Genomic DNA, 12,221 nt, shown 5'->3' with positions numbered 1-12,221 from the left:
TTACTACTTACAATTTTTTTTTGTATCATAAATTATAACTTTTTTAATTAATTAAAACATAAAGCATTATTAACGATAGAGGATTGATTCCCAAAAGGCACCGTGAAATTTCTCCAACTCATTGGGTGAAATTCAAATGGCATGAATATTATTTTTGGCAGGGGAGTCGGGACCAAAGGCAATATTGGCAGCATTAAATTAGTTAAGCCTAGGATATTGATCTAATATACCGAATATTAATAAGGAGAATGAATGATAACAAATAAATTTATCAAAACCATATGAAAGTTAATTTTTAAAAATTAAAGCTAGTTTCATTTTTTTTTATTTTAGGGTGGGGAATCTGGGATTAATGAATTTGGCAAAAACAAAGATGGAGCTGCAAACGAATCAAGTTCAGACCCGCTAGTAGCATTACCAACAAATGCCCGGATGGAGAAAGCCCATCCATCTTGTATTGTATGATTTGAATCCTCTAAAGGGCAAGGGTGAAGGGCCAATTCGTTAAGTCCAAGTCTAGAAAAGATCAATGTAATAATTGAATCAAATTTCAGTTTAGGCTGACTAAGTAGAAAATGTAGAATCAGTAGTGGATCTTGATCTTCAACAAATGTTCTCAATAATCCCCAACAATGACAAGAAGGTCCCTCCCTCAGAGGTCAACCAACAAAACAAAAGTCTTCTTGACTAAATCAACATAACAAATGTTGTCACTGCTTGGAAATATGTGTTTGGATTGTAAAAAATTATACTTTATTTACACCTTATTTACACACACTGATTTGCTTGTATCATCAACATATTTTCCAATCACCTTTTTATTTCACCTACATCGTATCAAAAAAGTGCTGCAGTACTTTTTTCACAAAATTATCTCAAATAATTTATAATCTAAACACACTTTTCCATCTTTGGTAACAAGCTACTTCTTTGCACCTATTAAGAGTATCATACTTTTTATTTTATGATGTTGAAAATGTTTGTCATATTATTAAAGTAAAATTTATTTTTGATTTTTTTAAAAAATATTATCCCTATCTTTACCTTTGCTTCACATTGGATTCAAATTTGAATTTCAAAGTTGAGAGGACAAAATTGAAATTAAAAGTACTAACATCACATCAATTTGGTCCTCCACATTTAAAAAAAAATTTTAATTTCTCGCATTTAAAATCAGTCAAAATGGTCCCTCATTTTTTTAAAAAAAAAGTCGACTTATTTTGCTGACTTCCCCGGTCAAAAACCGGATGCCTGCATTACCTGCCCATCTCTGTGAGCATATGGAACATTTGATTTGAAATTATGAACAAGCATGCGTTTTTGACTTGTTCGTTGGTGGTGCACATATCCAACTCTTGACCTTTTCTAACCGAAGTTAAAGTTACGGCTTTTACAAACCTAAACCCTAGAAGAACCTCCAAAAGCCGGCAACTTTTGGAGGCCTCCCAGGAGACTTATATCTACCCAACCCAACCCCCCCAGAACCGGCACATATCCAACTCAAAATTGCTTTTCTCTAATTCTCCCTCTCTCTCTCTCTCTCTCTCTCTCATTTTCTTTACCTTTTTCTTAGATCACGTACATCATAAATTAAAGGGTTAATTCCACTTTGTCCTCCCAAATTTTGGACGATTACCCACTTTAGTCCCTAAATTTCAAAATGGGACACTTAAATCCCTAAACTTATAAATACTTCCCACTTAAGTCCCTAAACTTATAAAATGAGACACTTAAATCCCTAAATCCTTATAAAATGGGACACTTCGACCACCAACGGCATTCAGGATTTGTTAACAATTTTCCTTAAGTGGGAGATATTTATAAGTTTAGGGATTTAAATGTCCCATTTTGAAGTTTAGGGACTGAAGTGAGTAATCGTCCAAAATTTGGGGGGACAAAGTGGTATTAACCCTAAATTAAATAGAACACCTTTCTTCATATTTTTTAGGAGATTGTCCTGCTAGCTAATAATTGGTCAGCTACAGTAAAGATCACCATTAGAGAGCCGGTATTCAATCCAAGAGACTTTTCAGCGTTCATGCCAGTGCAAAAATTTGACGTGCAGATTTTTTTGGCGTTTCAAATTAGTAGGGAAGAAGATGTATGAAAAAACAAACGAGTAAAGATTCAAGTATTTCGTGATCCGATATACTGTCACAAAAAAAAAAAAATTTTAATTAATGTTGGTCTCAATCAGACGATTTTTTCTTTCAGTCAATTGATGATGTTATTTTTTTTGCACCTTGTAGAATCACAAGCCACATGCATGATTTTTTTTTAATCAATTGATGATGCTATTCTATAGTACTTGCATAATTTTTTCCGAATAATTAGTCATTATAAAAAGATTCCCCATACAACCATTATAGCGAATTGCCGCTGCACTGCCCAAACAACCATAGATTGCCTCCTAATCACTTTTTTACACAATCAACGAGGAGATAGATGAACAAAACTATTAAAATGGGTGAAAGTAAGAGGAATCAACGAGAGTTACTTCTGCTACATTAGTGTCCACGAGCAGTCAGACACCACATAGGCGAAAGAGGAGCAGCGCTACTCCGAGAATCCCGGTACCCAAATTACCCATATATATAACCAAGTACCGTGGGAGTCAAACGTTGTAAATCGAGCGCGAATTCGACGAGCTTCAAATTTGAGATTGAACTTCAGTTCGAATTTTATATTAAAAATTCACTAAATTTGAAATCGAAGTTGAGTTTAATAAAATTAAATTAAAATTTGATTCGATTAAGTCAAAACTCGGCTGACTGGTTTACTGCTCTAGCCTGAGCTTCTTGTCAAGGGCTATGGGGACTGCATTTAGGGTAGAAACAGTAACAGAGAAATAAGAAACAAGTAGCACGTGTCCAAAAGGAGAAAGGATCGAAAGGTCAACTGCAATATGCGCTTCAGTCAAGCAGACTGTAAAACTCACTCACGCCTCACGGGAGTAGTAGGTTGGACCATGAAACTTTCAATTGCCTGTGGCTCCCTTTTGTCTATATGTTAATAAAAATATTTTACTACACCCTATCAAACAGAAGAAAAAACGCACGGAAGCAAGGAAAAGGAAAAGAAAAGAAAAATACACCCAGTCGTCATGGAAGCCAAATTCCGGTCAGATACCGCAGGAAAGCCCATAAGATGCAGAGGTTCATCTAAAACTATCCGCTGAACAGTTCTGATTTCATTATTTTATCATGGTTCTTATATGTTAATTATGGCTAATTAGATCAGTTGTTGCACGATACATGATCCCACAGCTGCGGTATGCAGAGGAGCTGGAGAGCCCCTAGTGATGGAAGAGATTCAAGTAGCTCCTCCCAAGATTGGGGAGGTTCGAGTCAAGATTATTTGCACGTCCCTTTGTCACGGTGATATTAGCTTCTGGCGATCAGAGTCCGTTAGTCCCACCAAAACATGCTTATCTGAATACCATTTTTTAGTCTGAATGAATTTCTTTCTGAGGCATTATTTTCATATGATTTCTTAGGGGCCATTCTCATTTTTCCCAGGAATTTTTGGTCACGAAGCAGCCGGGTAATTATGCACTTCTTTCGTATCTCTGGAACTTGTTGCTTGCTACTAGCGTATCTTCTTGACTGTGAAATCGAATTTCTTGTGCTCTTGGTCATAGGATTGTTGAGAGTGTGGGGGAAAATGTGGTGGAAGTAAAAGCAGGGGATTTAGTACTACCAGTAGTGCAGAGGAACTGTGGAGAATGCAGGGATTGCAAATTTAAGGGCAATGCTTGCACCAAATTCCCAGCTGCATCACTCAATGCGATGCCAAGGGATGGAAGTAGCAGGTTTTTGGACAAGGATGGACAGCCTTTGCATCACTTCCTTTTTGCTTCTAGCTTTTCTGAATATACTGTGGTGGATATGACGCATCTTGTGAAAATCAGCCCTGAGGTTCCAGTAGACAAAGCCTGCTTGCTCAGCTGTGGCGTGACCACGGGTTAGTCACATGATCATGGACTATTAGAATCAAACTTATCTCAATTCTGCTCCTATTATTAGGCAATGTTTTGGTTGGCAGATTTTTCGATTTCTTTTGGCTTCCTCGTACAATCCGAGCTTTTCGCGATGGAGAAGTCACAAGAATTCCAAGAAATCAACATGTTTTAAGTTATATATGAACCTATATATAGGTCACCATTAATTCTTGCACAATCTCTGGGGAATTTGTTCCCAAAGGGAGAAGTTGAATGTAAGGTTTGAGCAATTTATCGATGGTCGACCTACTGCAGGAGTTGGTGCTACAATGAAGGCTGCACAGATTGAGGAGGGCTCTACGGTAGCAATTTTTGGACTTGGAACAGTGGGACTTGCGGTAGCATTAGTCTTGGCCTTCAACTCTTTAATCTTTTGTTCATGTATTTCTAATCTAAGATCTCACTTAATTAGTCTGAAGTTGATAAGAACTGTTCGGTCCCTTTGTTTTCTAGATTATTTATAGTCTGAAGTTGATAAGAGTTGTTTGGTCCAAAGTTTTCTTGGCCCCCCCAACCATCCCTCCCCCCCTCCTCTTCTTTCATTGCATTTTATTACTACCTTTTTCATTCCCCACTTGGTATCCATCTCAGTAATCTGAAGATGACAACAACATTAAATTGTAACAGGTTGCAGAGGGAGCAAGGATACGTGGAGCTTCAAAAATTATTGGAATTGATAAGAATCTTGAAAAATTTGAAATTGGTTGGTTTGGTTTCTGATCCTGACATTCAATTTTCCTATACCATACAGCACGAATTTTAATTCCTCTTTTTTGGTGTTCAATTCATTTGGCTCTGTAATGGTGTGAATTTGACAGCTAAGAAGTTTGGAGTTACAGATTTTGTTAATCCTACTTCTTGTGGGAAAGATTCAGTGAGCCAGGTATAAAGCATCCATTTTTAGCAGTACATGTGAAGGGTTATCATCGGTAAGCAATATGATGATGATTTCTTGAAAACAATGGAGCAGGTAATACGGGAGATGACAGATGGTGGTGCTGATTATTGCTTCGAGTGCGTTGGATCAACTTCCCTCATCAGGGAGGCTTTCGATGGTTCTCGGCAGGTCTCCTTCTCTCTCTCTTTCCCTCCTTTTTCTTTCATGTTTTTATCCATCTCCAATTCTCCATATATCTCATTTGATAACGCCAGCAGCCTCTTGCGCTGTTGGTAGCACCAAAACTTGCCACTTAATTGTGACTGTCACTTTCGGGTGTCTTCCTTCGACGGAGTTTCCCGTCGACTCTCCTTCCCCTCAGATAACATTTTCGTTGTCGTTGCGACAAAAAAAAAAAAAAATCTCATTTGATAACATTTTCTATGTCATGAAATTTTCAGAACTTTTATACATTTCATGACTCCTACACCATTCGTTCCCCCTAAAACATTAGGGGGAATTCTAAGTTGGCAAAACGGATACCTTATAAGTTACTAGTTACAATCAACTCAATCAAAGACGATAGCCCATTCATCCTTTTTCTTTTTTAAAGGAAAATCTAACAAATTTATTAATGGGATTCTTGGAAATTGTCCAGCACTATTTGCTTAACAAAAGTCGGAAGGAAATTCTAAAGAAATGTGTAAGACGGATTAGATAGTGTTGATTTTTTTTTTATACTAATTAAGACTACTGATTATGCATGATATATCGTAATTGTTTTACCATCATCTACCATTTTAATTTGCTAAACAAAAATTCCTGAAAGTTGTAATGCATTGTGATTCAAGTGAGGAATGTAGTGTAATGTTGATTTTGTGCATGTTCAATGGTTCAGGGATGTGGAAAGACTGTTATATTGGGTGCGGACCTTCATGGCAGCCCACTAAGCATCCACCCTCTTGAGATCCTTACGGGGAAAAGTATAATGGGAGCTACTCTTGGAGGAATCAAACCCAAACAAGATATTCCACACCTGGCTCAAAAGTATCTAAAAAAAGTAAGTTAATTTTAATTACGTAAATATCCCAAAAAGAAAATGTTGAAAAGTAATGTGGAGACAACAACCCAAAAAAAAAAAAAAAAACAGTTTTTTGGGATCCCATCAGCCAAAAGAAAAAAAGCTTTATTTTATCAACCATTTAATACTCTGATACCAGCACCGACGGAGGTACAAAATTTTACATTCTCATTTGTTTCGACCATTTCTAAAGTTATTTGAATGAGTTAGCGTTGATAAAAGAAATGGAAAATTTTTCCCACGTATGGTGAATGAAAAGCATTGAAGCAAAGAAAACAGGGCAAGAGTTAAATATGTTCAAAGCAATATGACAGGATGCAATTCTCTGTCTTCTTCTTCTTTTTTATTTTTTGTTTGATGATTTGGCAGGAGCTACGTTTGGATGGTTTCATAACACACGAAGTCAACTTTGAGGACATAAATAAGGCATTTGATTTGCTTCTCCAAGGGAAGAGCCTTCGTTGCATTATATGGATGGATAGATAGAACCCATCCTACTGCAGTGCCAGCAAAAAGACACTTGCGAATTTGCCAATAAACTTGTATTTACGGTTGATATCTAAAAAAAAATTATGTGATCATAAACTGTACGTTCTCAATTTTGGCTTTCCGGGTTTCACTTTTATTTGATAATGCAACCCAAAAGGGGGGAGAAAATTTTATGGGTTCTGTTCATAGTTTATTTCGAAATTGAGGTGAATGGTGGCATTAAAAGAAATTGTCAGAACTATCGTAACCTGCTGAAAATCATCAATGCTTAACTAGAAGTGAAGCTGATTATGTCTCACCTCTTGCTGCCTGCAAAGTTCATTTGTTTTTTTTTGGTGGGGGGGGGGGGGGGTGAATAGAGGTTTCTAAAATCCTAGTTGCATATTTGAGAACGTAATCTCAAGAGGCTGGTTTGGTTGAAGGCCGGATCTCAATGCTTTGGACTGTGATAGATTTCAACCATTTAGCTCCAAATATACACTAACGTGATGTATTTGCAATCTCACCACCTCAATGGCCACTAACAATCTAAAAGAATCATCATTTCCCTCCACCCCCCAAAATTAGCATTGATTCGGTTAGCACAAACCCAACTTCCTAGATATAAATCCGATACCCTAACAAGATCTAATCCGATCTCCTTGACAACCCTAACAAGATCTAAGTTAGTCTATTTCTGATATTAGATCTCAGTGTTTTGTTTTTCAAAATTGGTTGTCGAATCTGATATTCTTTAGATCTAACTCGTCAGATTTCACCTTAGATCTACGTTGTCAGATTTCACCTTAATGCTTGGTTTTGAATTAGTTGATTACTAGATCTGGAAGGAATTGTGTAGTATAGTTGGAAGGATGTACAAATAATCTTGGAGTTACAAGTATTTATCTTTTGATTTTTTGGAGTTACAAGTATTTATCTTTTGATTTTTTGGAGTTTTCGTATAATATTATATTAATTTTCTAGATTCGTAGTATTAAGTATTTATTCTTCAGATTTGTTTGCATTTATGTATGATTGATATAATTTCTACCATTAGTGTAGATTTTAATGAAATTATTTTTTCTATAAAAAACCAAATTTAAAAAATGCAAAATCTGATACTCATAATTGCTATTCATGATTAGTAGTGAATATCTTCCTGGTCAATACCGAAGTATAAACAAAAAAGGCAAAAGGTCGACCAAGGCTGCAATCGAACAGCTCGAGTTAGAGCTTGAGTCAACGTCGAGTTCAAACTCAGCGTTAATACGTACGAGTCGAACTCGAGCAATCATTTGTTAGATTGGATTGCTCGACAAGCCGTTCGAAAAGTTCGAATTGATGTGAAATTATAAAAATACCCATACATCAATTAAAATTGAGCTAACTTCGAGCTCCTCGCGAGTTAGAATGTCAAGCGAAATTCGCGTTGACGTCTCGAGCTGCTCGCGAGCCAAAAATAAGTCGAGTTCGAACTTTTCTTTTCCTAAGCCGAGTTGAGCTCGAATTTCATTTTTTTGGCTCGACAAACTCGAGTTCGCACATTAACAACTCCACCTCAACTTGATAAGTTCAAAACTCGACTAGACTCGACTTACAACGAGGCCCATGTCAACAGGCATTAACCTAGGTAATAGTCCTGACTAGACCTTATTGCTCAATATTGGATTCAAGTGAAAACCCAAACAAGTCCAACTCCAACCGGCCCAGGATTTAGTGAAACGTGGCTTGCAGTTAGTGGCCTCACCGGCTAACAACTGCTAGGCTCGACCAGTCTAAGCTTCACTGCTGATTCCAGTAGAACCTTGTGGACTGGTAGTAAAAACCTAAGGCAGCTCGATCGTCTCCATTCATCCAAACCAAACCGGCCCTTTTGTTAGCTGACTCAGAATTCAATGGCCGACGTTGGAACTGCCAAGCCCCCGTCCTTATCCGAGGTCTGCGCTTTTTTTGATTGTTGTATGCTGCTTTTCTTTCGGGGTTCTTGAAATTTCAAATGTTGTGATGTTATTGTTGAATTCTTGATAGTTGTTGAAATGGGTATTTCTGGGAAATTGAGGATCTAAATTTTGTTTAGGTTTTTTATACATCTTGTTTTTATTGGGATAGAGAGTTGTTCTTGTGAAATTGCTAGTGTTTGCTGGAATTTGGGATTAGGATGGTGAGAATCCTCCTGATTGAAGTGTGTCCATTGCTTTAACTAAAAATCCGCTCTTGAATATGTGGAGATTGTAGGGAGAGGAGTGTTGAAAGGAGGAATGGTATTTGTATGAGGACAATTGTAGGTTTGTATTTGGATTAAAGAATTTGGATCTGAGAAAATGTGATGGAGGCCTAGTTTTGGAGTATAAGAACAGAAGATAAAAAGGGGAAAGAAATTGTGTTATGGGAGAACACAAAAAAGACAAAAGAGGGGAACAATTTGTTAGTATGTCTTGATGTTTGTTTGGTGGAAGACGTCAAATTTTAAGAATTTTAACGAAAAAGTCTTGCTTTCTCTGAGGATGGAAGAAACAAAATGAACTGCTGGAAAGTTTTTTTTTGAAGGTGTTTCCAATTATTTTTCTTTTCTCCCCATCTGAAAATTCTAGAGTGAAAGTTTCACTTTTCTCTGCAAGTCTTTCATTTCTCTCAGTTTCCTTCTGTCCAAATGAAGCGTGATTGTGTTGAAATCACATTCTTTCTGAGACCACATGATTGTATTGAGGACAAGGGATCCAGTGTTTTCAAAGTAACAATCTTGTTGTCGCTGGTTTAAAATTGATGCATGCTTAAGGTCATTGTTTGTATCCTTTAGATGCAATCCAAGATTGCTCGAGCAAACCCATAGTATCATAAATCATCCAAACAAGTGATGATTGAATGATACATTTGACATATCACCTGTACGATTGAATCTTTAAAATTCAAGTTGGAACATGTTTTTCCCTGCGATATTGCGGGCTAACTGCATATGAGAAGTTCTGTAAGCAGTTTATCTGATAAGTAGGATAACAAGTTATATTTTGCACGATAACATAGTTTTTATGAAGTGTGCATTCAATCGCTCGTAGCCGTGAATCATCCGTGTTTACTACTTGTACTATCTAGTACAAAGGAGCTTGTAATGCAATGTAACAAGCTTAGGGCATATTCCCTGAGCTTAAGATGTACTGTTTAATGGACAGTTTGCTTTCAGAATTGCTTTACAAAGATTTGGTCTTTTCGTGCTTTTCAGTTGGCAGAGCTGATGGTTATCCTTGTACAACTCAAAACAGAGAGAAGGTCCATATTCAAAATATATCTAGAGAAAATATTGAGCTTATTCAGTAAGCAGTTATAGATGAAAAGTATGCTTTAATAGTTGTTACTGAAAGCAAGGGTGCTAGCTGATATGTGATTTTAGCTGGAGCGCCCAAGTATCCTGAACTTACTTGACCTGAGTTTAGATAAATCTTTGGTTCAGTAAAATTGAGTGAATCGAAGTATGGTAACAGTAAATGCTTTTTTACTAATATCTTAGGAAGGAAAGATTCATGTTTGAGTAAAAGCAGGCAGACTAAGAAAAGAACCTGGTCCACTTTTACAATAAACCTCCAAATTAGTGGTTCAGGAACAGTTGAGAAGCTGGAAAGACAAGCTTTAGTTTTGGCTTGCCTTCTTAAATGCTTGTGTCCTTAAACTTTTCCTCTCTGTGTGACATTTTCATGGCATAATGACGTCAGAATTTTGTGATGTCTTGAGCTTTCATCTTCCACGATGCATTTGTAATTTTCTTTTTGCAAACTTAATATGCAGCTTTATATTACAGATTAAACCTTGTCATGCCTCCTTGACTCCATTCTAGTTGGTTAGTTTTCTACAGATTCTGCACAATTGATGCCAATTCATTTCTTGTTGTTGCCGTACTTTTGTTTTGATGACTTGTGCATGTGGATTTGGATAGGCAACACTTGCTTTCTTTTGTTTCTCCGTGATACCTGATTGTCTGATAATTCTTTTGCCTAGCAGCAATATCTATTGAAGGGAAAAGAAGAAACATCTGAAGTCATAACAAAACCTGTGGAAGAAGCTGAAGTTAAAACTTCAGAAAATATTACTGTTGCAGAAGAAGTTGTCGAGAAAGCTGAGGATACTCCTGTCGTTGAAAATAGTGAAGTCCCTCCTACTGGTGCTGATGGAAGCAGTGAAGCTTCTGATACTGCTGCTGGAGAAAGCACTGAAGCCACTCCTGCTGCTGAGGCTGGCTCTGGAGATGATACACCTGCTAGTGAAAGTGCTGAAAGTGAGGTGGCAGGTGATCAAGAATCCATTGAAGATGCTCCACATTTTACGGTTGGTTTACTTGCTAATTGATTTTGACCTTTATCCATTGCTTGTACTCCTGATGTTTGGTTTATTCATCTCTTCATTGTCTTCGCTACCAGCTTGAGACCGCACCTGCAGACTTCCGTTTCCCAACTACAAATCAAACCAGGCATTGCTTTACCCGATATATTGAATACCATAGGTGAGTTATTCTTGTTGGCATCTGCTCTATCTTTTACTTTTTATTTCGTTAGCCTGTGCAGACTGTGCTTGAGTTAGGCTAGTGAATTAGTCCAGGCATTCCAGCATCATAACCCAGTTTATTTTCTCAGGTGCATAGCAGCAAAGGGCGAAGGTGCCTCTGAGTGTCAGAAGTTTGCCAAATATTATCGTTCACTTTGCCCAGGGGAATGGGTATGTTGCTTTGCTTTCGCAACTTTCTACTCATGGACAGACGGGATACTCTAGGATGTTGGTGCTAGAATCATAAATCCATGACACTGGTGACATCGTGCTTTGTCCTGGGCCTCCTGGCCTCCTTGCAAAGAAGTAATAAAGTAAACCCAGGATAAAATACACGGAGATTTCTGATAAAAATGATTTTGTTGTCTACTGGTTGGACACAATATCTTGCTACTTTGCACTGCTAGATCACGACTGCAATCTAGATGTCAAGAAAGCAATTCAAGTCTGCATGAACATTGAAAGTGCATTTCCTGGTTTCTTTCTAGTATTTGGTTTTTATGTTTCTGCATTATGTTTTAACCCTGCAGATTGATAGATGGAACGAGCAAAGGGAGAATGGCACCTTTCCGGGTCCTTTGTAGATGATGCCAGCCAATCGAAGATGGTTCCTGGAGTTGACTTGCGAGATGCCTGCTGTCTTTCCATACGCATAGAGAGAATCCTTTTCAATCAACCGAGATAATAAAAATTTTGGCTTCTGTATTCTGTATTGGAGCTTGTTCAAGCACGAAACTTGTTGCCCCTCAACCAATGAATTTGTCGCTGATGAATCATCATACCTTTGAGTAGACCTCTCTTTGTTCCCTTTGTCAAGCTTGACATTTGTAACAGTGATGAATCATTGGGCGGATGCCCGGTTAGAACTTCTTGCTGGGCAAACGATTTTTCTACGTGTCACAGAATAAAGCTTATTAGAACTTGTGGAACTATTTGGTAGTTACCATGCTAGATTTTCTAGACCAGTGACATGAGAAAGCAGACTGATGCATGAATCTCAGTAGATGTATACAGATTGCTTATGGAGTTATCGTCAAGTACCCTCCCATTCCAAAACGAATTTGGTTTGCTTCATTGCTTGTTTTCGTCACGCAATGATGGAACCAAAATGCAAAAATTAACATAAGTTTAGAAAGCATGGTTCTAATATCGAAACAGCTTTTTATGGGGTTAATTACACTTATCCACCTGAACTTGGGGAGTGAGTAACACTTTGCCCCCCAATACCCAGGTAATGTACACTTTACTCCCATGTTAACATCTTG

At 37.5% G+C, this 12,221-nt stretch overlaps 2 protein-coding genes across 4 annotated transcripts; both read left to right on the top strand.

The window, feature by feature from the left end:
* Positions 1–2,997: 2,997 nt before the first annotated feature.
* On the top strand, positions 2,998–6,627 carry LOC113715151 (alcohol dehydrogenase-like 1). 3 transcript variants are annotated; one of them, XM_027239368.2, is made up of 10 exons: positions 2,998–3,155; positions 3,267–3,406; positions 3,497–3,543; positions 3,641–3,963; positions 4,256–4,338; positions 4,628–4,703; positions 4,819–4,883; positions 4,971–5,066; positions 5,776–5,937; positions 6,328–6,627. In XM_027239368.2, the coding sequence occupies exons 1-10, from the start codon at positions 3,104–3,106 to the stop codon at positions 6,442–6,444; spliced, it is 1,161 nt and encodes a 386-aa protein (XP_027095169.1). In that variant the 5' UTR covers positions 2,998–3,103; the 3' UTR covers positions 6,445–6,627. The 3 variants fall into 3 exon arrangements, with proteins under 3 accessions (XP_027095169.1, XP_027095170.1, XP_027095168.2); XM_027239369.2 differs by having other exon boundaries at positions 3,009–3,155; positions 3,236–3,406; XM_027239367.2 differs by having other exon boundaries at positions 3,032–3,155; positions 3,241–3,406.
* A 1,557-nt stretch (positions 6,628–8,184) lies between these two features.
* On the top strand, positions 8,185–11,888 carry LOC113714997 (uncharacterized). Its single transcript, XM_027239144.2, has 5 exons — positions 8,185–8,363; positions 10,417–10,740; positions 10,833–10,915; positions 11,046–11,127; positions 11,487–11,888. The coding sequence occupies exons 1-5, from the start codon at positions 8,322–8,324 to the stop codon at positions 11,538–11,540; spliced, it is 585 nt and encodes a 194-aa protein (XP_027094945.1). The 5' UTR covers positions 8,185–8,321; the 3' UTR covers positions 11,541–11,888.
* Positions 11,889–12,221: the final 333 nt, after the last annotated feature.

Source organism: Coffea arabica, chromosome 10c, assembly GCF_036785885.1.
Source record: "Coffea arabica cultivar ET-39 chromosome 10c, Coffea Arabica ET-39 HiFi, whole genome shotgun sequence".
Taxonomy (NCBI): Eukaryota; Viridiplantae; Streptophyta; class Magnoliopsida; order Gentianales; family Rubiaceae; genus Coffea; species Coffea arabica.
The sequence above is the reverse complement of the archived record's forward strand: the minus strand, read 5'-3'. Positions and strand labels throughout refer to the sequence as shown.